The sequence below is a fragment of the Lissotriton helveticus genome, chromosome 1_2 (assembly GCF_964261635.1).
Source record: "Lissotriton helveticus chromosome 1_2, aLisHel1.1, whole genome shotgun sequence".
In the NCBI taxonomy this organism is placed as follows: domain Eukaryota; kingdom Metazoa; phylum Chordata; class Amphibia; order Caudata; family Salamandridae; genus Lissotriton; species Lissotriton helveticus.
The window spans coordinates 251,550,079-251,576,695 of NC_136058.1; the positions used below are offsets into that span (position 1 = coordinate 251,550,079).

General features: G+C 47.5%; 1 protein-coding gene across 2 annotated transcripts in view; it reads right to left on the bottom strand.

Annotated features, from left to right (window-relative positions):
• The window catches only part of LOC144800537 (vitamin D3 hydroxylase-associated protein-like), a 306,080-nt gene that overhangs the window by 72,600 nt on the left and 206,863 nt on the right, over positions 1–26,617 (bottom strand). For both annotated transcript variants that reach the window (XM_078671688.1, XM_078671687.1), the window contains exon 11: positions 3,013–3,056. In XM_078671688.1, coding sequence (XP_078527814.1) covers positions 3,013–3,056 — 44 coding nt within the window. The remainder of the gene's footprint in view (positions 1–3,012; positions 3,057–26,617) is intronic.

Here is a 26,617-nt window from a genome sequence, read left to right on the forward strand (position 1 = left end):
GATGTGAAGAGCAAAAACCAAGCAGAAACCCGGCAACAACCAGAAGGCAGTAATGCAGACTGGAGGTAGGAGTTCAGTGCCACAGGAGGAGCTGGATGTGGTGGAGGAAATGGTGTCTACAGTCATCAGTGGGGAGATGGTGGCAGGAGTTGGGGGACCGGACAGGGGGAGATGGGCACAATGGCACACAGGCACAATTAAGTATAGCACAGTGCACACCCACAATGACATCTGGATCATGTCCCTGACTCCCTTGACACACTGCAGCACATCTAGAAACAGCAAGTAGGCCCTGTTGACTATGTGCCCAGAAGAGGCCCTTCCCACATACCACCAATTTCATAACGGTGTGTTTGTGAGTACACTGACAATGCAAGTGACACTGCATGATGAATAGCATTGCTGCAGTCAATATATCATGAAATGTTGCACGCCACAACACTGAGGTGGCTGAGTGTGCACCACATCTATAAAGGAGCAGGTCACACTCTGACACATCCACGCGCACAAACAACCCCTGATGTCAACAACACATCTGCGGACAAAGCATGCCCCAGACTCCCAACTCCCACCAAGAGCCCAATGTACCCAAGTCTGCAACATCTCAGCACTGTATAAGCACACAAGTCAAATGCAAACCACATGAAAGGTATAAGGGGCTGCAAAATCAGAGCTGCAGGGGCGACTCTCCCAAAATGCAGCACACACACATAACATTCAGAGCACATCAACATCGACAACAATATGGTACAAACCGCAACACATTCACAACAGAACAGAGGACGCATCTGGTGCAGCTTGTGTGTAGAAACTGGTCAATCACATTTGGCATAGCAGGGAAATGAGAGTTGATAATGTACAAGTACAAACACACATCCGTGATGTTGGCGAAATGTCCACTGTCCCACATCAAATAGGAAGTTGCTCCCAAACAGTCACAATGTAAACTGTCATGCAGTCTTTATGTAAACATGTACAATGCGCCAACATGTACTGCAACTCCCCTTCACACTTCACATTGCAGAGGGAGAATCAACACCTCCTGGAGAGCAGAACCAACAACTCTTCACTGATGATGAAGAGGACCTCCCCACCTTCGACACCGATTCCCTTCAACAGCTCATGGACAGCCTCGGTGCCCCACCTCCAGGAGGAGGGCAGCCCAGCCACATCAAGTAGACCCTACCCCCTGCACAGACCACACAGCAGGAAGCACCCACCACCACGGCTGCCTCCCAGGACCCCCAGAAATAACACATGGCTTTCCAAAGCTGTGTGTTAAGGTGCCAGGAAAAAATGGCAGAACAGGTGCGGGTGGGGTTCAACCTCATGGCGATGCCATACGTGGGTGTCTAAGTCCCATCAGGGACCACACACAGTCCCTAACAAACACCCAGAGTCTGCTCCATGCTCTCCAATGATCCATGGATGTCATTGCTGGAGTCCTGACTCTGAGACAAGAACAACTCTCTAGTCAGAGTGGCTTCAGCGATGCCAGTCGGGAATTGGGACACATGCGGAGGATCATGGAGAACATGGAGCGGATGCAGGCGGAAAGAGCAGCTGCCACAGCTGTACACCAGCGAGAGGTAGCTGGGTTCTTCCATGCCCTGCAGACCTTCATCAAGGCATTGCTGCCACAATACCTGGAACGGATGAATGCTGCTGCTACCACTCCATCCACATCTCCGCCTTTTGAAGTGTCAGTGCCACACACTGCGGCAGACATTCCACCTCCGGCCCCTGATATATCACTGCCACACAGTGATGCAGACAAAACAACACCACCCACATGTGAGGCACATGATACATCAGAAGACGAAGATGCAGAAGATTCTACCTCAGTGGTAAGAAGGACGCAGTAGCTTTCATCTCCGCCATATGGCCTGTTTCTGCTTGGCTCTGCCCTGTGCATCATCACCTTCCACTGTCCCACGAGACACTCTGCAACACTCACCTTGGACCTCAACATGGACTGCCATATTCTTGGTTACCAATGTCACAGCAATCAGACTGCGGACTGAACTCTTCCTCTTCCGATGAACTTGTCATTCCTTAAAGGACTCTGGCTGGCTCTCCATGGGGCAACAATGTAAAGTGGGGTTTGCATGGCCCTGTACTGCTCCAGCTTCAACACTCCAGTGAATGTGCATTAAATATTCAAATTCACACAGATGTGTCATGTATATGATCATTCAAGTGTGGAAGTATGGTCAGTGATTCCCCCCTATGTTCATGTTGCTCATGTTGTGGGACTTGAGTCACAGGGTGCAACATTACTGATGGCGGTCCGGGTGGCGCCAACGCTACAACAGAGACACACGCATTAGTTACTTCCTTGTCCAGCCCAGAACGGAACCACGCCCAGAGCCCCAGGTCATTGTTCACACCCCTGCACTGGACTGGCATACGCCAGGCCAGCCCACTCCGCTTACGCTTACAGGGGGGGATGACAACGCTACATGTCCCAGGTCTTCCCTGTAGCGATCTGCTGATCACAGGTCTAGTTGACAGCATGCCACAGCCACTCCCTGAGGGCTGGTTTACACTCACACCACACCCATCCAGCACAGACGTCACAGGTCATGTGACCCTGCCAATAAAAAGGGCTGGGCGCACGTGCTCGAGGCCATCACCACTATCTATCAGGGTGTGTCCGTGTGGTTATTATTTATGCATGAGGGCCTAGGGCCCTACCGCATCGCATTTCCCACTGCCCGAGGTGATATGATGGCGTCCGCACCACAAGACTCAATCATAAAGGGCCCATGACTTGCGGTGCACAGAGTTGGTGGCAGCCGAGGCACTTTGGCAGGCACGGGCCTCCCGCCACCTGGCAATGACTTGCGGTGCACAGAGTTGGTGGCAGCCGAGGGACTTTGGCCGGCACAGACCTACCACCACAAGACAGTGAGTGACTTGCGGTGCACTGAGTTAGTGGCAATGTACTCTTCCTAACAATAATGCTAATGCAGTCAAGTGGTTTTAATTCAGTTTTAGTCACTGCATTACCTCACTCCGCAGAGGGCGTTCAGCTCATTAGCAATCCGTGGAAACTAAAACAAAATAGATAGAAACACAAATAAATTAGTTCTGTCAAAAGATTATTAAAACTTAAAATAAAAGGTATCTGTTTTTGTTTACGATGTAATGTCACAAATAAAGATGGTCACACAGAAACTGATGTAAAAGCTGAGGATGAAAGACATCAAATACAGCTAGAGTACGTGATTCTCTCTGGGTTCTATGATGTACAAAATCCTATTCTTGATCGAGGACAGAAATAACAAAGTGAAAATAATGTGTTAAATTAGAATGCAAATGAAATAGCGCACAAACGAGCGTAAGTACGTCCCTGTAATGTTTGAAGAACTATGTGATATAAAACATGCAATGAACTTTGATTTATTGAATTGAGACAAAATGAGAAAATAAAAAAACACATCCAGAAAAATTGGAGAAATTTGAACTATATCTTTATTTTGGAGTCAGTCTATACAGACGAACCATTAAGGTGTGCTTACAATTACAGGGACGTACTTACGCTCGTTTGTGTGCTATTTCATTTATGTTCAATTGGTGTACCAGGCCGGTTGCACCACCTGAGTGAGCACCCAAAATCTATACACTGTTATCAACCTTCTTTACAAACCTCCATTCGTCAAATTGGGTTGTGCGCCTAGCCATTTTTTCAAAGTACTTAAATTAGAATGCAACGTAGAACAATTAATAATTAAACAAATTATTATAACATTTTGAAATATCTTATAAAGTATGGATTTGCTCTCCATGTTAGCACTGTAGCAAACTGACATTATGTCAGACCTCGGGAATGTGGGCACTAAGGGGCATATTATCAACACAGGCGATAAAATTATCGCTGCTTTTATCGGCAGAAAACTGCCGCTAAAGCCGCTTTTGCGGCAGTTTTCTGCCGATAAAAGCAGCGATAATTTTATCGCCTGTGTTGATAATATGCCCCTAAATGCTTCACAGTTTTTTGTCACAGCAAAGGAAGGGAGCTTCAAATTGATTTGCTTGTGGGTGCAGACATGGCACACTGATCTTCATGAATGGAGATTGATGATGCCTCTAGGGATGTGCAAATTAGTAATTACAAATACGCAGTGAAAGAAAATTGGGAACACTGAAAAAATCAGGCCTATGGGTTTTACACACAATTTCTAGATTTTATTACAATAACGCGATTATTAGTTGAAAACAACCAGGCTGCTCCCATCAGCACCCTCTGCCGTCCCATGGGCGGGCACAGCCCGCATCCGCCCTTTACTGACCATCACACCTTCCTATTCAGGATATCCTGCCTCAGGATCTAAATAGGCGCGACATAAATCATCAGGAAATTGCAGACGCAAAATGCACCCTCCCAAGGAACATTGGTAGGTGCCAGTGTAGGTACCAAGGACAGTCCAGTAGGGTGGTGCCTTTGATGGCTGTAGGTTTGTGCAAAAAGGCAGAAATATGTGTGCAGGTGAGTGGCGGAGTGGGCAGAGCAAGGGACAAGGAGGGCAGCTGCCATGTGATCCACTCCTCCTATTTTAAACTATGGATTGCTATACATTTACTCACAGTTTTAAAATTAACTGTGCATAGTTAGGAACCTTATGACTTTGTAGCCGTGCACACCCCTATCCTCTGATGTTTGCTTAAAGAGTGCATTAGAATGCTTCGCGTGTCACTTTCAACCAGTCCTGGGTGCTTAGTTAACAGGTCTCTGCATTCCAGGACTTGTTGCTATCACACATCTAAGTACCAACATGTAAGCCCTGCTGGCTAAAGAGGCAGGACATGCTCGAGTTACACCCTTGACACGGGGCCCCTTGGCACGTATACACACAGATGGACCAAACAAGTATACGTGGGTTGAGTTTAAAACATATAGAATAGCTATTCTAGAGGCAAAACATATTTTATGTTCCAGTGCAGTATCATGTTAGGGCCAGGCTCAAGTCTGGCGCATCCCCAGTGCTTTGACTCTCTGAAGATTTTCATTGACAGTATGTTTTCAAGACACCTGTTCACTGCAAGTGGCTTTTGTGGAAATGTAAAACACATATTCATAATTAAGACTCTGACCCCAGTTTCCTATTGAGCATTGTCTCAAGGTCCCCCTTGTTAGAATATTACTGCTTTAATTTGGCCTTACCTACAGTATCTAGTTATACCTTGCTGCTGTTAGAGGCATTTTCTTTGCCTGGTCAATACATACGTCACGCCCTCAGATGAAGCAAAATATGTAATGCCATTTCTTTCCTGCAGCTTTGACTTTGGCCATGCATCCGTGCTGCACGTTCACTGTATATTAGGGAGTGTGCGAAAAGCGGATGCAAGAACGATGGGGGACGGTAGTTACATCAAAGTAATTGCCCATTTACTCTCTGTCCCACCTCTTCCGTAGCATCCTGCAGAAGTGAAGTTGTTACTTGAATGTCTGGGATTTTCTTTACCGAAACATCCACATGTGGGCAGACCGGTCTGTAGTAAAATAGACTTTTGGGGGGAGGTTTTGCAGATGTTTATAAAGGTATGTAATCTTTGCTCTACTCCGCATGACACTTACCCTGCAATCTTTACAACTCAGTACTTTACTCCACAGGTAAAGGAGCTGGTAGAGGTAAAGGTTTGCCTTAGAATCATTTAAGTGTAAGTGACATTAGTCTGTGTGCTTCACGCATTTGAGCAGCAGCTTGAAGCTTGAAAAATAAATGATGCAAAGTCATCCTGTGCCCTAGGCACCCCATTTTTTACTGACTGGTACTGGTGGTAACTGACTCTGACTGTCCCTGGGCGCTACCTAACCAGGTCCAGGGGCAGTGCTATGCCACACTTAGAATACAGTGAAAACACCTCCATATATTAGGGGACACTATGGGTTAGGGAACCCTATGATTGGCATGACCTCTCCTATAAGGTCCCGCTACATAATAGGGAAGGGGGACCAAAACTACCTTTACACCCCTACTATGTAAAACGGCATGGCAGTTTGGAGGCCAGCAGCACTTTCTGCACTTGCATGTGTGCCCTGCTGAGGTCTGAGGTCAGTTTAAAAGCAGCCCTGTGTTGCTGGACTGCTTTTTACATGTAAATTCTGCTCAAACTCGACTTTGGTGTTTGAGGCACTTAAAAGTTAATAAACAACAATGTTTTTGCACATTAGGTACCCCCAGTGTCTTCCCTACGTGTCCCAGTGGTGGAGGGCCAGATACTTCGAAGGAGTACCCTTATAAAAGAGGTTTTACATGCCCTGTGGAGAGTGAAATGGGACATTTCACTTCCCTCAATGTACTAAAGTGCTCCCAAAATCGAATTTGAGCTAGAAGCACTATGGAGTGAGTGTGTGCAATATTATTACATATTCAGTACCCCTAAAGTCTCCCCTAGGTGGTCCTGGGGTGGGGGGTATCCTGTAGATATAGGCAGGGCCCCTATAAAAGCTGTTTTATAAGCCGAGGTATTGGAGAAATTGGCCAGTTCATTTTCCCCATGGCAGATCCCTAGTGACATAGGTTAACATGGCAAGAAGTTATTAATCAATAATTTCCGCCATGAAATATCGAAAAATATAATTCAAAGACTTACCAGAATGGTATTGATAAATCCACCAATATGCTATTGTTGAATTTATCCCAAAATGTACTGACAAGAAGTTATAAGACTTTCTTGTCTGTAAGACAAAATTCAGCCTTCCAGTAATCTGCCTGATTGGTCAGATTTAAGAGGATTAGCCAAACAACTGTTTTGATGAGGTGATGAGTAGCCCCTGGGATGAAAGAGCCATTCTGGAATGAGAGGTTTCTGCTGCGTATGAATGCCAGAGCAAGGGGGAGGGGTCGTAAACAATGATCTTCAAAAGAAGGAGGGAACAGGCAGATGAAACCAGTTTCATTTACACCCCTACCCTTTGAACCCATCCAGATGACAGGCTTAAGAAAGGAGTGTGCATATGCCAGGGGGAGGGAGTCTATGGAGATGAGCCATCCTGGTGGTTGGTTTTGCTAGCTCTTGCCTCTCTGCTGAAACTTGAGCCTTATTGAATTTTGGAGAAATTGTGCTTTCTGGGAGACCACTGTGACACGCTTTGGAGGGAATGGTCATGCTATAGGGTGTTGCCATGCACGCCATTAGGCAGGAGTCCCCTCCTGTGTGATCCCAGAGAACACTGAATAAGTGTCTCTCAGATCTGCTTCTTGAAACTTAAGTAAGAAGAAGGGTCCATGCTGAGAAGTTTGATTTGCACCAAACAGGCCCTGCACTCTGACTGTCAGCGCCTTCTGCGCAATCTGAAACTGCAGCCCTGTGGATCAAACCTGTTTCAAAAGAACTAAAGAGTGGACTCCCTGCAAGCTACAGGTTAACAGAGCTCACCTGGACCATCATCAGCAAGAATCCCTAGCCTGGAGTACTACCAGTGGATATGTCAGGGTTTTGTTCAATTGGATTGTGGAAACTGAAATCCCAAATTTTCAAGGACCATCTTGGAGTTTCCAGACCCTTGGTGTAAGTTTGGCTCTCTTTGGGAACCTCAAAGGAACTTAAGGAAGAAGTTCCAGAAGTTGGAAGAACTTTAGAGCACCTTTGAAAAAAGCTCTCGAAGTGGACCGACTTGACCTGGCTAGCCAAGCCGGCGTTCCTCAGCTACGAACCAGCCTGCCCTCCAGGTTCATCCCGCTGAAAAGCTCTGGAGGCCCGACTTCCAAAGTTTGACCGGTAGCTGGTCGAAACCCAAGCCGGCGAACTCTCACCGAATCCGGCCTGGTGAAGAGCATTGAGGGACCCTGGGAGAAAAAGCCCCGTAAAAATGTTTAAGTCCAAATGTAGAAAAGGAGACCAGGACCAACCACCAGAGTCAAGCAGCCCATCTTCAACTTCAAGCCGGCCTGGATCTCTGGTTTGTCCCACTGGAAAGCTCTGGAGGACTATCTTCCATAGGTTTGACCAAGAGCTCATCGCAAGGCAAGCCTGCGAGCCCTCACCTAATCAAGACTTGCTGAGAGCTTCAAGGCACCCCGGGAAGAAAAGCTCCCAAAAAGTTTCTATGTCAGAAGGTAAAAACTTTGACCGAGACCTACCACGAGGGGTATCCGTGCATGACTCCTTCGTGGTCGGCCTGAAACTTTGAATATGTCCCATTCTAGCTCGACCAGATGTCCCAATAGATGCTATAGGTTTCCATGTGCTATATAGTGCTAAATCTTTCAAAATGTATAACTCTGGTTACCTACATTGGATTATTTTTGTTTTGGTGTCATTTTAAAGATAACAATATTTCCTATTTTTATAAATTGGTGTTGGAATTTTTTTTATATGTTTTGTCTAAATTATTTACTGAATTGGTGTTTTGAAATTTTGATTTTAGATTGTTTGGTGGTAATTCCTGACGAAGGCACCTCGAGTGCAGAAAGGCGCGTCGAAGAAACCATCGCCATTACTATCGAAATGTTCATTTTCTTAATGATTTTATATATGCATCAAGGAAAGTTATTTACTGATGTTTTTTAAGCATAAATGTATTTATAAAGATGATTAAAATTGTGTTTTTTTTTAACATTTATTCTTTGAACTCATTCTCTACGTTGCATTTGTCATATATTGCCTGGGAACGCTGTTTTTCATTGTTTGCTTTACCCTGTCCCAGGAATTGATTCGATTCACAGGGGGTCTTTGATACTTACAATTTTTTTTAATGCTTCACATACATATCTCTGAAATTAAGCCTGCCTGCTGGCAGCCAAGCTACCAAGGGTTGAGCATGGGAATAATTGTCTTAGACCTATTCTGAGTCCTACACTGTGCAATAAGGCCACTAGGCCTTATTGCCAGTGGCCGATGCATTTTTGCTACTACTAATAACCTACTTTCCAACAATAACAAAATACAAGAACAATAATTTTGGAAAAATTGGCACAAGGCCCCTTCGTTTAGTAAATGGGACTCCATGTTCAAAGACCAATCAGTTCCTCCTAGGTGTTTGATGTATAGCATGCACTGATTTAGCAGTTTTATATAGTGCATACGTGACCCAAGGATATTGGAGCACTTTATATGAACAACAGTTGCATTACACAAGGTCACATTCATTGTTTAGGCACCTGGAGTTTAGTGATTTGCTCACAATTACAGGATGGTGAGGGGCATAAGAGGCATGTGCTGGCCAGTGCATCCCTGTGCTCGGCCCGTTCTCACCCCCAGCCCTTCAGGGACTTTAAACGCCTTCAGAGGGGCCCCCATTCCAACCAAGGCCAATTAATATTTGTGAGACATGGAAGAATTAGGGGCCTCTCATCACATTCTGCAGGGGGGGACATCATTTTACATTATTGCACTGCAAAGGGATGGGTAATGGTAAAGGGGGAGAGGTGATTTGTGGAGTTAAGGGGTGGGTAGTGGTAAAGGAATGTAAGGGTGATATTAGGGTTTCAAGGGTGGGGAGAGGTAAAGGGAGGTAATTGGTGATTTTAGGTTTGGGTTGATGTAAAGGGTTTGTTAGGAATCAGGGTGGGTGGGGTAAAGGGGGAAAAGTGAATTTTATGGTTTGGGGATGGGTAGAGGTAAAGCAGATAAGGGTGGATTTGGTATAAAGAAATGGGTTGAGGTGGAGAAGATAAAGGGTTAAGGGGTCGATAGAGGTAAAAGGAGGTTAGTGGGATAAAAAATATGGGGAGTGTGAGAGTCTGGATTTGTATATGGTGTTCTCTTATGTAGGTGTGGCACCCTGCAATAATCCAGACAACCCTTAGGGCAGGGTTCTTCAAACTGTGGGGCGCGACCCCCAGGGAGCCCGTGGAGTGGTGTGAAAGGTTCGCGCATTCACAGTCACACTTACACTTCTCCCCTGGCCTCCAGGGCTTCAGCCCCCCACTTCCCCCGTCCTGTGTCTCAGGGCTGCTACAGTGAAACTCGAGCTGCTGGGGGCTCGGCTGGGCAGCATGCTCGAGTTTTTCACAGGTCTTTAAAGACCATATTTACATGTCTTTGTAAACTGGTTACAGAGGTTTAATGTTTTTTATGGTTCCAGTACCACCTGGGCCCCCACTCTGCCTATTCCCTACATTTGTATTTTTACACTTACTGTTGTAGTGTGAGAATGCATTTAATGAAAAGGAATATAAAGTTGGGTTGCCAAAAGAAAAATGCCTGCTCTTGACACTAAATAGAGTTATAAATAAAAAAGTATGTATTAATTAGTTATGTGACTTTTCTGTCTTTGTTCTCTTTAATTTTCAGTCATGGATCATTGAGGCAGCCCTAGAACACAATTAAAAGTGACACAATTAAAAGTGCTTTCTATTTATATTTGCTGTTCTAAGTATTCACAGATAAGTGCTAAAAATACAGCTTTAGGTGACTGTTTATTTCTGGGCCATCAAAATAATGAGCTGGTAACCCTAATCATAAGACTGGAAGTTTGTTGCAGGATCAGCACATTATTTATTTCCTCCAGCCTCAATCCCTGATTGCCATTATAGCAATAGTTTAACTTATATCTGAAACCCTACACTTCAAGTTTCTGGGAATGCACCCTGCTTTCAGACAACTCACTTCTCATTCGCCTTCACTTTCACGCTCACCCTGCACTCCCAGCAATCATCATGCACTCCCAGCCATCACCATGCACTCCCAGCAATCGCCATACACTCACAGCGATCGCCATGCACTTACCGCGATCACAATGCACTCACACTGATCACCATGCACTCACACTGATAACCATGCACTCACACTGATCACAATGCACTCACACTGATCAGCATGCTCTCACACCATTCACCCGCTCACCCTGCACTCACAGTAATCACAATGCACTCACACTGATCACCGTGCACTCACACCATTCACCCTCTCACCCTGCACTCACAGTGATCACAATGCACTCACACTGATCACCGTGCACTCACACCATTCACCCGCTCACCCTGCACTCACACTGATCACAATGTACTCACACTGATCACCGTGCACTCACACCATTCACCCGCTCACCCTGCACTCACAGTAATCACTCTGCACTCACAATGATAACAATGCACTCATACTGATCACCATGCACTCACACCAATCACCATGCACTCACACCATTCACCCGCTCACCCTGCACTCACAGTGATCACAATGCACTCACACTGATCACCCGCTCACCCTGCACTCACAGTGATCACAAAGCACTCACACTGATCACCATGCACTCAAAACATTCACCCGCTCACCCTGCACTCACAGTGATCACACTGCACTCACACCATTCACCCGCTCACCCTGCACTCACAGTGATCACAATGCACTCACACTGATCACCATGCACTCACAACATTCACCCGCTCACCCTACTCTCACAGTGATCAATCTGCACTAAAAATGTGCTTGCATTGTTCACTCTGTTCACTCTGTACCTCACCCTGCAGTCACACGAGCACACTTCTCATCCTGCACTCATGTGACACTTCACTCACCTGTCCCCCCCTCACTGCTCAATCTGTAGCTCACTCAAACAAGGCCATCACTAACCATGCACTAATTCGTCCCACTTTGCACTTACAGCCAAACCCAAATTCATATGGTCACCTCACTCAACCTGTAGTCACTCCTTTTACCCTAATCTCACACTGTTGCATTGCTCTCCGTGCAGTCACATGGGCACTCTTGTCACCAACACAGTGCAGAAGGTTAAAGTACCTGGTACACAGAAGATGTACCATTCACATCACAGAACTGAGTGTGAGTAAACTGAGTATTTTGTCAGACAGGTGCTATAGAGAGAGAGATGAGGTGTATTGTTGGTAAGTGGTAGTGAGGGAATTTATGGAGAAGGTGGAAAGACTGTTGCATCGTGTGCGACCAGTACTAGGGCCAACCCTAGCTGGGAGTGTTAACCCCCCCACCATCCCCCCCCCGAAGTTCAGGTCTAGTGGATCCCCTGCGTCTGCCTATTATTATTTACATTTGTAGTGCACTACTGTTACCAAAAGGTGTCCTGCGGCTAATAACCATCTGCCTGCAATGTGAGAGCGGGATCCGGGGTTGGGAGAGGAGAGAAGAGAAGAGAGGGATGGAAGGAAGGGGTGAGAGGAAGGGGGCATGGGTAAACTGCTTAACTCTGCACAAGACCGCCAGGGTTTGAAGGGACCCTTGCTGCTCCCGGCCATGGCCAGGTGAGCTTCTAATGTGGCAGCATGCATTCCTGCGGAGTGGGAGGCCCTTCACAAAGGTTGACTAGACATCTTTCTGATGTTAACTACTGTATTTTGGTTATACACTGGTACTGATGGGGTGAAATCTTTCCTCAGTGTTACTGTGTTAAAAAAATTTCAAAATAATAAAGCAATCCTATCCCAAAATACGCAGCATCACAGAACATTATTTAAATTTTCTACTCACACAATTTAGTCAAGCCTGTCGCATAATTTGGTCCTCACCTGCCTCATAATTCCAGAAGCCCTGCCTACAGGTTTAGTATCTTGGAACTCCATGAAGGTCGTCTGCAGAGTGGGAACACAACTGCGTGCTCAATATTAGTCAATAGGTAAGCCACAGTTGCAATTTTGAAGTAGAAGGACCCTCCCCAGCGGACCCCGAAGAAACTCCATGGTAGATAAAAGGTTAGAGAGTCACCCCACGCGTGAATATCCCAGGAACCAGGATACCTACACCAGGGAAGCTGGGTGCCTGGGTGTGAGTGACATCGGAAACTGCGGTAGACCACAATGGAGGACTTCGGAAAAGATGCCACTGGTGAAGAAGGTGAAAGTTTCCGGTGGATTCAAGGTGAGAGGTACCTGCAAGCAAAATGGACAGAGTCAATTCCTCTCAGGAGTAAACAGGAGGCACGGAAGTTGAATACCCGCTGATGTTGGAGATGCAGGAGAGTTGACAGTGCCCCTGAATATACAGATGTACAGACCATGTAATGCAGAGGAGGACCAGAAGCCATGCACGAGCTGTCTCACGTTGGATGTCAAGAGCCAAGGGGTCAGTGTCTAGCAGGGGCCCCAACAAGCCTTGGTAACGGCAACCAATTTAGTTGAAGAGAAAGGTGCGGTGATGGGACCAGAAAGGTCCAAGTGACTCACCTTGAGCAGGTTAGTCAGAGCAGGCCCTGAGCAAGCAGGGAAGTCCACCGGAGCCAAAGAAGACCCTCAAGAGGACCCACGGGCTGAAGGCACAGGAGTCGCAAGAGGACCTCGAGCAGCTCACCAGAGGTTGCAGGCCCAAGGTGCAAAGGATGCGATGCAGGCGAAGATCTTGGCTGCAGGAGCTACTTGAGGTTGGAGCTTCTTGGAGCCAGAAGATCTCTGAAGGAGAGAGACAACAAGCATTTGCAACAGCAAATCGACGCGGTGCACAGGCTTTCTGTTCCAGCTGTTCCGACGAGGGATACTGGCCTCTTCGGTGTGAAGATAGTGCATGTCTTGAGGAGGTTGCAGAACCACCATCTGTGTTGCTGAGCCTTCCGGAGTCTGTGAGAGCCCAGCATCAGCAGACCAGTCAGCTGCGTTCCAGTGCCTGCAGATGCAGGGGAGTGACTCCTTCACTACAAGGGAGATTCCATCGGGTGTCTTGGATGTTCACAGGCCTTGTAAAGAACTTGTATGGAGCACCGGCACAGATGTTGCAGCCGACTTGCAGGCCGACAAGACCTAGAGCAGCAGAAGTATTCCCAGTTGCAGTCTGGGTTCCCATCGTGAAGTCCAGCAAGGTCCAGAGTGCCCAGGCGGTCAAAGTTGAAGTGGTATATGATCTGAATCTTGTCCCACAACGAATCTAGGGACTCACCCACAGGTAAACCCTTAAGTACCCTAAGAAAAGGTTTGGAACGATCCAGGGGTCCCTCCCAGAGGAGGGCCTCGACAGTGGGGAGGATACTCCCATGTCCTTTGTCCAGTTTTTCACCAGAGCGGGAGCCAACGGCTCCCAGAACTGGTTTGGACTGGGGTATGAAAGGAGGGCACCAAATGTGCCCTTCAAGCTGTCAGTAGCGCTGGCCAGCACCCACACCCTGTCCCAATACACTAAGTCCTGTCTGGGAGGTGTTCACAACTCCTTGTGACAGGATATATATTGTCCTGCCTTCCTCTGCTCGAGGTTTGCTCAGCAATGGGAGTACAGAATCGTGTTTCCGGTCGGCAGCTGCCATAGTTTTCTATCCAGGTCTAGAAGACTAGTACTGGAAGGACTGAGGGCCACCCAGGGGACCTTTACAGGTATGATGCCAACATGTTGGAACACAACAGCGTTCGTTACATCCACTTTAGAGCTGGTCATCACTTAATGGCCACTCTATGTATCTTAATGGCTGATACATTTACAACCCGGGAGAATGGACTCCAAAGGTTGTAGGGGTGCCCTGCTCATGCAGGGTCACCCTCACACTTATAACTGAGCTCCCTGCCTTCAGGATTGAAAGGCCTGCCTTAGGGGTGACTTATAGGTTTTAAGTGCAGTGAACGCAGATATAAGGAAACATATTACACCGGCTGCAATGGCAGGCCTGTAGTCACAATTTGAGTGGTCTCTCATGGGTGGCACAATACATGCTTCAGCCCATAGGAGCCCCCTGGTGTACTTATGCCCTGGGTACCTTAGTACCATATACTAGGCACTTATCAGGGTACTCCAGTATCCAATCTGGAGTGTACCTAAGTACTCTCCATGTCCAATTTAGGGAAGAAGTACAAAGACTGGGGTCCTGATTAGCAGGATCCCAGTCAGGCTAGTCAGTAAAACATGATATCACCAGCAAAAAGTGGGGGTGACCATGAAAGCAGACCTTACTTTCCTATAGGGATTATTAGGGGATAACACCCAAAACAGACTGCCCCCATAAAATGTATAGGGATTGGAGGGTAACTCCCCATAAAAGTGAGAAAAAAACTCCATACACAAACACACACAACACATGTATACATAATGTTTGTTTTTCCATGGAAAGAACATTTTTACGCTTGCTAATAACGTTGGCCTCGTTTACCGAATCTTCAAGAAACTTTAAAAAAAATAGTTCATCAACCTCAGCAACTCTTTGGAAAGTTTGGGGTGATCCATCAAGTGGGTGCCGAGTAAAAGGGGGGTCCCAAATCATAAAATCCCCATGTACTTTTAATAGACTTCTTTAGGCAAGGATATAGCAAAAACTGCTTAATGGAATTACACCTAATTAATCAGGAAGCTAGATCTTGGTCCACAGATTGTGCTCTTTGTGATTTGGTGTTTTTGAAAAATTAAGGGTAAAAAATTATTGTATATCTGGACAATTGGGCTTGTTAGAGTCTCCGAGATTCTCATGGGAGCGCCAATTTAAAAATAGAGTGTTCTGATTGGCTCAGGGAACTTTATTATCCTTGGCTATCTCGCTCCAACTGGAGTGAGACTCCAGTGAAAACGAGCGCTCTGATTGTATGCCAGCAACATGAGAAAAAGTTGGTTTAGTTGCACTGATCTTTTCTGACTTGGGCTTGTAAGTGCTCAGAAAGCACATAGAAAGTATCTAGGGGCAGATTTATGATAACTGGCGCATCCCCAGGGATGCGCCAGTTATTTTGCGCAGCTGCTCCGCCACCCATGGTGCGCCGCATTTACAATGCGGCGCACCATGGGGCAAAAACGGCACAGATGCGTGATGCATCTGTGCCGTAAAGGTGGCGCATTGCTGGAGTTGCGTCGCAAGCGCGACGCAGCTCCAGCAAGGCTCGGGGGTGCCCCATCTTTACAATGCTGTGTCAAGACCTACGCCTGCTTCAAGCAGGCGCAGGGTTTTGACGCAGCATTGGCCTGAAAGTGACTGAGTGAAATCTTATAGATTTCACTCAGCCACTTTTGCGAGGCGCACCTGCCCCGGAACGCCCACCCTGCGCCGGAACACCCACAAGTGGCGCAGGGCTTTACAACGTGACGCATCTGCCTAGATGCGTCACGTTGTAAATGGGTCGTAGGGATGCGCCACGTTTACGCCGCAGTTGCGTGACGCAAACGTGGCGCATTCCAAACATAAATCTGCCCCCTAGTGTTTAAAACCTCTTTTAAATGTGTTGCAGTTTATTAGAATTGTTTTAACTTGCTTCTGAAAATTTGCACATTTATTTAGCTTGTTTGTTCATCTGCCTAATTTTAAAAAGTCCTAAAATCTCTAAGTTGGGGGCTGTGAAATGAGCTCTGTTGCTATTACTTGCACCTTCTTTAAGGAGGGAGGAGTGGGTTTTCGATTTCTAGTAGCCGCTCCTGCCGCCATTATGAGACTGTTAGCAGTCTAGCCTTTTGAAAACGAAAGTAGATGCCTACACTCCATAAAAACTGGGCTGGTACACAGATGGCAGTTTAGTTGTGCTGATCCTTTCTGAGTTGGCCTTGTAAGCGCTCAGAAAGCACCTGGAAAGTACCCAGTGTTTAAAACTGATTTTAAATGTGTTGCACTTTGTTAGAAATTGGGTCTCTAGTTGGTAGAGGTAGGTACCTTTGTCTAAAAAGGGACCCTTCTTCCTAGCCAGGATAAGGGAGTTGCACTCCTAAAATAACCCCTGCTCGGTAGCTTGGCATGAGCAGTCAGGCATATTCTAGAGGCAGTGTGTAAAGCATTTGCACATAACCAACAGCAATACAGTGTAAGCACTACAAAAGGACACCACACCAGTTTAGAAAAATATCCAATATTTTTATATACTCAAGACAAGACCAAAAACGAAAAAAATCCACAATACAGTACTTAAAAATCTTCAGTTATCAAAATAACCTTGAAAAACATTTCCTTGAAGTTGATATATCCCTCTGGGGCCATCACGGCATAGTGAACAAACACATCCAAACAGTTCTGGCTGACCGCGGCATCGCTGGCCAGCTGCGGTGTGGAGAAGACTGGCAAAACAGTACCTTTCAGAAATGTAGGGGGTCAGTCACCTCTCATTGAGCTTCAGAGAGCACGGTGTCAGCAGGCATCGGTTTCGGAGGTCGTTGCAGGAGTTGTCGGGCCCTCGAAGTCACACACGTTGCAGATCAAAGTCCTCGCGGTTGAAGTCAGGAGTGCTGCCGTCGGCAGGTGTCGGGTGCTGCGGGGCGAAGTGCAGCGATGCGGCGTGCGTTGCTGTCAGATCACGGTGCGAGCAGCGGCTCGGTGGCAGCGTCAGATGGCATCATCTGTGAGACCAGGGTAGACGTGCGAAGTGATGCGGTGCTCGTCGCAGTGCTGGCAGGTCACGGTGCAGGCAGCGTCGTCATCGTTGCTGAAGTGCTGTCGTCAGCTGAAGAACTGGAGTCGATGGCACCGGCGTCAGTAGGCCAGGGCTGCGGTGCGGGATGAGGGCAGTGCGTCATGTAGCTTTACGAGTGGTGCCATCAAACCACGGTGCAAGCAGCGGTGATGATTTTGGCATGGAGCAGCGACATTGGGGATACCAAGGCGGCGTTATGAAGCAAGGCGGTGCGAGTGCGGTGCCCGCAGATCAAGGTGCGAGCAGCGACTCAGTGGCAGCATCAGCAGGCATCATCCGTGAGACCCGAGTCATGGTGCGGCGGTGACCTCTGCGGTGCTTTCAGGACACCGAGTCGGCACCGGCATCGGGTTACTTTTTCTTCTGTTGCAGCACAAAACACACAGCTCCCAGTGCTGTGGGCAGAAGAACTTGAAATATTTGCTGTTCCTGAGACTTCTTGAACAGGGGGCAAACTCTACCTCAAATCCTTGAAGAAACTCACAAAAGTAGATTACAGAAAGTTCAGTCCAGTCCTTTCACTTCCCAAGACAGAAGCAGCCACTGCATTCTAACACAGCAAAGCACTAAGCAAAGTGGTCGTTCCTCCTCACAACTTCTCCAGCTCTTCTTCTTGGCAGTCTAATTGGTCCAAAAGAGTTCAAAAGTTCAGGGCTTTGGGCCCCACTTTTTGTAGCCCAAAATCCTTTGTCCTTTCAGGCAGAGAGTGTTTGTTCCCAGCCAGAACCAGTTCCGCCCTCGTAGGGGTGGCTTCCTGACAGGAGGTGGAGACGGCATTGTCAGAGGCAGACCAGGCCCATTCAGGTGAAAGGAAATCTCCTCCCCCTACTCTAAATGCAGCCCAGGTCTATTCAGCCCTTTCCTGACCCACCTAGACTATCTGGAGCCACTGCCCCTTTCCAGCCCCTGTCATCCAAAACCCAGACAGTCAATCCACAACCTAGCAGAGACCTACTGGATGGCTGAGCAAGAAAACACCTACTTTCTAAAAGTGGTATTTTTAAACACAGAATGTAAAAATCACCTTCCCTAAAAGATGCGTCTTTAGATTCTGAGTTCAGGTATACTAAACTTTATTTTTCCATCTAGTTCCCAGGGCCAGTTATGTTTATAAGATGTTATAAACAAACTCTCAATTCTGTCCTATGGGAACAGCTAGCCTTGCAATAACAAAATTGGCAGTAATTCACTATCAGGACATGCCACACACACCAGGGCATGGCCTACCTTTCACCTACACTGCACCCTGCCCACAGGGGTACCTTGGGCCTACCTTAGGGGTGACTAACATGTAGAAAAGGGAAGGTTTAGGGCCTGGCAAGAACTTGCCAGGTCGACATGACAGTTACAAACTGCACGCAAACTCTGTGATGGCAGTCCAGAGTGACAGTTACAGGCTGCTTTTGTGGGTGGCACAATCCAGTGCTGCAGCCCACTAGTAGCATTTGATTTACAGGCCCTGGCATACTCTGTGCACTTTACTAGGGACTGACAAGTAAATCAAATATGCCAATCATGGAAACACCAATCCATAACACAATTTACAACAGGAGCACTTGCACTTGAACACTGAACAGGAGTGAGAAAGTGCGCAGAGACATTAAACCAGCAAAAACAGTATCAAAACCAAGAGGTCAGAAAGCAAAAAGACAGGGGAAACATGCCAAAAGATGTCAAGTCTAACATACTTTATTAGAAGTATTTTATCTTGCTTCTGAGACTTTGCACATTTGCACATTTTCATCATTGAATTTGTTCACCTGCCTAATTTAAAAAAGTTAAAAAATCTCTAAATTGGGAGGCTATGAAACGAGCTCTGTTGCTCTTATTTGCACCATTTTTGAAGAAAGAGGAGTGGGATTTCTCTTCCTAGTTGCTGCTCCGGACACCATTTGGAGCTGTTAGCGGTCTAGCTGTTTGAAATCAAATTAGATGCCTACAAGCCAGTTTGCACCTATCCACGCTCAGCCCTTGCTCAGAGCCAGCCATGCAGCCAGTTTTTCTGAGTTTGGTCAGCACTTTACATACTTCTCTGTGGAATTATTCTCCCTAAGGTGAGTGTTGTCCTGTAGAGGTATGTGTGATACCCTGGGTTCTGTCTTATACCCCATCTGTAATTGTTGCTCCTGTGCCCTGCCAGAGGTTACATACAGAGAGACATCTGCCTACTCGTAGTTCCCTGGGACCTACTTACAGGTTTGGGATATGGGCCGTGCTTGGTAATGTTCGCTCACTCCATAAAACGCCCTACACATTCCTGATTTACTCAGTGATGACAAAAAAGACGTACTCTTTCTTACACAAAAGGGGATGTCGGATAGTGATAGTTCAGCCCCTGATGTAGCATTAGCCATCCCCGCAGGTTGTTCGATGTCCCACTGTGATAGGTTAGGCAAAAGTGGGGTCAGTGTAGCAGTTGTCTGCCAACTATCTTTTCTCTGTGTTGCTTGTGGCACAAAAGACCTTCAGGGGACTGAATCAATTGGTTTTTGAATCACACTTTCTGCATAGAGATCCCTGGCTGAGGTTTTAGTATATTGTTCCCCCTGTCATGAAATATACTTTTTATCCTCCCTGGAGAAATTCATGTAAGTAAAGTAAAGTAAAGTCCACATTTGTAAAGCGCACAATCACCCGTAAGGGTCTCTAGGCGCTGGGGGGCCGTCGGGAAGATTAAGTGAGCTATTGCCCAGAGTCACATGGTGCTGGGCTAACCTGCCGCCGGAGCCGGGGATCGAACCGTGGTCCCCAGATTCCAGCGTCAGTCGCCCTGGCCGCGGCGCCACACCTCTTCCATGTCCAAATATATGCTAAAGCATTTCAATTTCACAGTTTTAGGGGACTTGAATATACATGTAGATTAAGCCTCAGCGTGCACGGTCACCTATTACTGGGACATGCAACAATTCGTGACCCAGCCCACCCATATAGCAGGCCGCATCTTGAACCCCATTTTCTCTCATGGCCAGGTTGCGGTTTTAGACATTAAAAAAAATGAGTGGTCTGACCATGCCTTCATACACTTCAAATGGAGGGTTGAACATGGGTCCTTGTGGATGTAAGACTAGTACCTCGCTGTCTTGCAGAAACTGGGCCACAGTCTCAACCTCAAAGTTTAGTCTTTCTCTGCATGAGCATGCTCCTCCCATGAGCAGAGATATTGACTGATGCTCTGCCGGTCAATGCCTAGCTTTTACAGAAAAGGGGGTGGTGATGAACAGAGTGTCTGAATTAAGCAGACCACTCTTACCCAGTCCAAAGATCAGGGCTTGATCCATCACCGTTATTTAGCTCACTGCCCCATCCCAGCTCAGAACCTGGCTATATGCAAATTAGTCTGTCCCTGGCCCAGTGCATCATGGGAACAGGGCAGACCAAACTACCAAGCCAATTCTTCACCAGAAAGGAGACAAGCTTCCGGGGACCGGTTTCTGGCATTTCAGCCGTCGTCGGCCCGGCTTGCTTTAATCCTGATGGAGCAGTGAGCAAGGGACTCATGTCTGAGTATACCCTGCCACACCTATAGTGCCAAAAACGATTCAGAAAAGGGGGTGGTGATGAACAGAGTGTCTGAATTAAGCAGACCACTCTTACCCAGTCCAAAGATCAGGGCTTGATCCATCACCGTTATTTAGCTCACTGCCCCATCCCAGCTCAGAACCTGGCTATATGCAAATTAGTCTGTCCCTGGCCCAGTGCATCATGGGAACAGGGCAGACCAAACTACCAAGCCAATTCTTCACCATAAAGGAGACAAGCTTCCGGAGACCGGTTTCTGGCATTTCAGCCGTCGTCGGCCCGGCTTGCTTGAATCCTGATGGAGCAGTGAGCAAGGGACTCATGTCTGAGTATACCCTGCCACACCTATAGTGGCCAAAAACGATTCAGAAAAGGGGGTGGTGATGAACAGAGTGTCTGAATTAAGCAGACCACTCTTACCCAGTCCAAAGATCAGGGCTTGATCCATCACCAGTATTTAGCTCACTGCCCCATCCCAGCTCAGAACCTGGCTATATGCAAATTAGTCTGTCCCTGGCCCAGTGCATCATGGGAACAGGGCATGGTGATGGATCAAGCCCTGATCTTTGGACTCGGTAAGAGTGGTCTGCTTAATTCAGACACTCTGTTCATCACCACCCCCTTTTCTGAATGATTTTGTCCACCATAAGCGTGAAAGGGTATACTCAGATGTGAGTCCTTTGCTCATTGCACCATCAGGATTCAAGCAAGCCGGGCCGACGATGGCTGAAATGCCAGAAACCAGTCCCCGGAAGCTTGTTTCCTTCCCAGTATAAGAATTGGCTTGGTAGTTTGGTTTGCCCTGTTCCCATCATGCACTGGGACAGGAACAGACTAATTTGCATGTAGCCAGGTTCTGAGCTGGGATGGTGCAGTGAGCTAAAAAACGGTGATGGATCAAGCCCTGATCTTTGGACTGGGTAGGAGTGGTCTGCTTAATTCAGACACTCTGTTCATCACCACCCCCTTTTCTGAATCATTTTGTCAACCATAAGCGTGGAAGGGTATACTCAGATGTGAGTCCCTTGCTCATTGCACCATCAGGATTCAAGCAAGCCGGGCCGACGACGGCTGAAATGCCAGAAACCGGTCCCCGGAAGCTTGTTTCCTTCCTAGTATAAGAATTGGCTTGGTAGTTTGGTTTGCCCTGTTCCCATCATGCACTGGGACAGGAACAGACTAATTTGCATGTAGTCAGGTTCTGAGCTGGGATGGTGCAGTGAGCTAAAAAACGGTGATGGATCAAGCCCTGATCTTTGGACTGGGTAAGAGTGGTCTGCTTAATTCAGACACTCTGTTCATCACCACCCCCTTTTCTGAATGATTTTGTCCACCATAAGCGTGAAAGGGTATACTCAGATGTGAGTCCTTTGCTCATTGCACCATCAGGATTCAAGCAAGCCGGGCCGATGATGGCTGAAATGCCAGAAACCAGTCCCCGGAAGCTTGTTTCCTTCCCAGTATAAGAATTGGCTTGGTAGTTTGGTTTGCCCTGTTCCCATCATGCACTGGGACAGGAACAGACTAATTTGCATGTAGCCAGGTTCTGAGCTGGGATGGTGCAGTGAGCTAAAAAACGGTGATGGATCAAGCCCTGATCTTTGGACTGGGTAGGAGTGGTCTGCTTAATTCAGACACTCTGTTCATCACCACCCCCTTTTCTGAATCATTTTGTCAACCATAAGCGTGGAAGGGTATACTCAGATGTGAGTCCCTTGCTCATTGCACCATCAGGATTCAAGCAAGCCGGGCCGACGACGGCTGAAATGCCAGAAACCGGTCCCCGGAAGCTTGTTTCCTTCCTAGTATAAGAATTGGCTTGGTAGTTTGGTTTGCCCTGTTCCCATCATGCACTGGGACAGGAACAGACTAATTTGCATGTAGTCAGGTTCTGAGCTGGGATGGTGCAGTGAGCTAAAAAACGGTGATGGATCAAGCCCTGATCTTTGGACTGGGTAAGAGTGGTCTGCTTAATTCAGACACTCTGTTCATCACCACCCCCTTTTCTGAATCATTTTGTCCACCATAAGCGTGGAAGGGTATACTCAGATGTGAGTCCCTTGCTCATTGCACCATCAGGATTCAAGCAAGCCGGGCCGACGACGGCTGAAATGCCAGAAACTGGTCCCCGGAAGCTTGTTTCCTTCCCAGTATAAGAATTGGCTTGGTAGTTTGGTTTGCCCTGTTCCCATCATGCACTGGGACAGGAACAGACTAATTTGCATGTAGCCAGGTTCTGAGCTGGGATGGTGCAGTGAGCTAAAAAACGGTGATGGATCAAGCCCTGATCTTTGGACTGGGTAAGAGTGGTCTGCTTAATTCAGACACTCTGTTCATCACCACCCCCTTTTCTGAATCATGTTGTCCACCATAAGCGTGGAAGGGTATACTCAGATGTGAGTCCCTTGCTCATTGCACCATCAGGATTCAAGCAAGCCGGGCCGACGACGGCGGAAATGCCAGAAACCGGTCCCCGGAAGCTTGTTTCCTTCCCAGTATAAGAATTGGCTTGGTAGTTTGGTTTGCCCTGTTCCCATCATGCACTGGGATAGGAACAGACTAATTTGCATGTAGCCAGGTTCTGAGCTGGGATGGTGCAGTGAGCTAAAAAACGGTGATGGATCAAGCCCTGATCTTTGGACTGGGTAAGAGTGGTCTGCTTAATTCAGACACTCTGTTCATCACAACCCCCTTTTCTGAATCATTTTGTCCACCATAAGCGTGGAAGGGTATACTCAGATGTGAGTCCCTTGCTCATTGCACCATCAGGATTCAAGCAAGCCGGGCCGAAGACGGCTGAAATGCCAGAAACCGGTCCCCGGAAGCTTGTTTCCTTCCCAGTATAAGAATTGGCTTGGTAGTTTGGTTTGCCCTGTTCCCATTATGCACTGGGACAGGAACAGACTAATTTGCATGTAGCCAGGTTCTGAGCTGGGATGGTGCAGTGAGCTAAAAAACAGTGATGGATCAAGCCCTGATCTTTGGACTGGGTAAGAGTGGTCTGCTTAATTCAGACACTCTGTTCATCACCACCCCCTTTTCTGAATCATTTTGTCCACCATAAGCGTGGAAGGGTATACTCAGATGTGAGTCCCTTGCTCATTGCACCATCAGGATTCAAGCAAGCCGGGCCGACGACGGCTGAAATGCCAGAAACCGGTCCCCGGAAGCTTGTTTCCTTCCCAGTATAAGAATTGGCTTGGTAGTTTGGTTTGCCCTGTTCCCATCATGCACTGGGACAGGAACAGACAAATTTGCATGTAGCCAGGTTCTGAGCTGGGATGGTGCAGTGAGCTAAAAAATGGTGATGGATCAAGCCCTGATCTTTGGACTGGGTAAGAGTGGTCTGCTTAATTCAGACACTCTGTTCATCACCACCCCCTTTTCTGAATCATTTTGTCCACCATAAGCGTGGAAGGGTATACTCAGATGTGAGTCCCTTGCTCATTGCACCATCAGGATTCAAGCAAGCCGGGCAGACGACGGCTGAAATGCCAGAAACCGGTCCCCGGAAGCTTGTTTCCTTCCCAGTATAAGAATTGGCTTGGTAGTTTGGTTTGCCCTGTTCCCATCATGCACTGGGACAGGAACAGACTAATTTGCATGTAGCCAGGTTCTGAGCTGGGATGGTGCAGTGAGCTAAAAAACGGTGATGGATCAAGCCCTGATCTTTGGACTGGGTAAGAGTGGTCTGCTTAATTCAGACACTCTGTTCATCACAACCCCCTTTTCTGAATCATTTTGTCCACCATAAGCGTGGAAGGGTATACTCAGATGTGAGTCCCTTGCTCATTGCACCATCAGGATTCAAGCAAGCCGGGCCGACGACGGCTGAAATGCCAGAAACCGGTCCCCGGAAGCTTGTTTCCTTCCCAGTATAAGAATTGGCTTGGTAGTTTGGTTTGCCCTGTTCCCATCATGCACTGGGACAGGAACAGACTAATTTGCATGTAGCCAGGTTCTGAGCTGGGATGGTGCAGTGAGCTAAAAAACGGTGATGGATCAAGCCCTGATCTTTGGACTGGGTAAGAGTGGTCTGCTTAATTCAGACACTCTGTTCATCACCACCCCCTTTTCTGAATCATGTTGTCCACCATAAGCGTGGAAGGGTATACTCAGATGTGAGTCCCTTGCTCATTGCACCATCAGGATTCAAGCAAGCCGGGCCGACGACGGCTGAAATGCCAGAAACCGGTCCCCGGAAGCTTGTTTCCTTCCCAGTATAAGAATTGGCTTGGTAGTTTGGTTTGCCCTGTTCCCATCATGCACTGGGATAGGAACAGACTAATTTGCATGTAGCCAGGTTCTGAGCTGGGATGGTGCAGTGAGCTAAAAAACGGTGATGGATCAAGCCCTGATCTTTGGACTGGGTAAGAGTGGTCTGCTTAATTCAGACACTCTGTTCATCACAACCCCCTTTTCTGAATCATTTTGTCCACCATAAGCGTGGAAGGGTATACTCAGATGTGAGTCCCTTGCTCATTGCACCATCAGGATTCAAGCAAGCCGGGCCGAAGACGGCTGAAATGCCAGAAACCGGTCCCCGGAAGCTTGTTTCCTTCCCAGTATAAGAATTGGCTTGGTAGTTTGGTTTGCCCTGTTCCCATTATGCACTGGGACAGGAACAGACTAATTTGCATGTAGCCAGGTTCTGAGCTGGGATGGTGCAGTGAGCTAAAAAACAGTGATGGATCAAGCCCTGATCTTTGGACTGGGTAAGAGTGGTCTGCTTAATTCAGACACTCTGTTCATCACCACCCCCTTTTCTGAATCATTTTGTCCACCATAAGCGTGGAAGGGTATACTCAGATGTGAGTCCCTTGCTCATTGCACCATCAGGATTCAAGCAAGCCGGGCCGACGACGGCTGAAATGCCAGAAACCGGTCCCCGGAAGCTTGTTTCCTTCCCAGTATAAGAATTGGCTTGGTAGTTTGGTTTGCCCTGTTCCCATCATGCACTGGGACAGGAACAGACTAATTTGCATGTAGCCAGGTTCTGAGCTGGGATGGTGCAGTGAGCTAAAAAATGGTGATGGATCAAGCCCTGATCTTTGGACTGGGTAAGAGTGGTCTGCTTAATTCAGACACTCTGTTCATCACCACCCCCTTTTCTGAATCATTTTGTCCACCATAAGCGTGGAAGGGTATACTCAGATGTGAGTCCCTTGCTCATTGCACCATCAGGATTCAAGCAAGCCGGGCAGACGACGGCTGAAATGCCAGAAACCGGTCCCCGGAAGCTTGTTTCCTTCCCAGTATAAGAATTGGCTTGGTAGTTTGGTTTGCCCTGTTCCCATCATGCACTGGGACAGGAACAGACTAATTTGCATGTAGCCAGGTTCTGAGCTGGGATGGTGCAGTGAGCTAAAAAACGGTGATGGATCAAGCCCTGATCTTTGGACTGGGTAAGAGTGGTCTGCTTAATTCAGACACTCTGTTCATCACAACCCCCTTTTCTGAATCATTTTGTCCACCATAAGCGTGGAAGGGTATACTCAGATGTGAGTCCCTTGCTCATTGCACCATCAGGATTCAAGCAAGCCGGGCCGACGACGGCTGAAATGCCAGAAACCGGTCCCCGGAAGCTTGTTTCCTTCCCAGTATAAGAATTGGCTTGGTAGTTTGGTTTGCCCTGTTCCCATCATGCACTGGGACAGGAACAGACTAATTTGCATGTAGCCAGGTTCTGAGCTGGGATGGTGCAGTGAGCTAAAAAACGGTGATGGATCAAGCCCTGATCTTTGGACTGGGTAAGAGTGGTCTGCTTAATTCAGACACTCTGTTCATCACCACCCCCTTTTCTGAATCATTTTGTCCACCATAAGTGTGGAAGGGTATACTCAGATGTGAGTCCCTTGCTCATTGCACCATCAGGATTCAAGCAA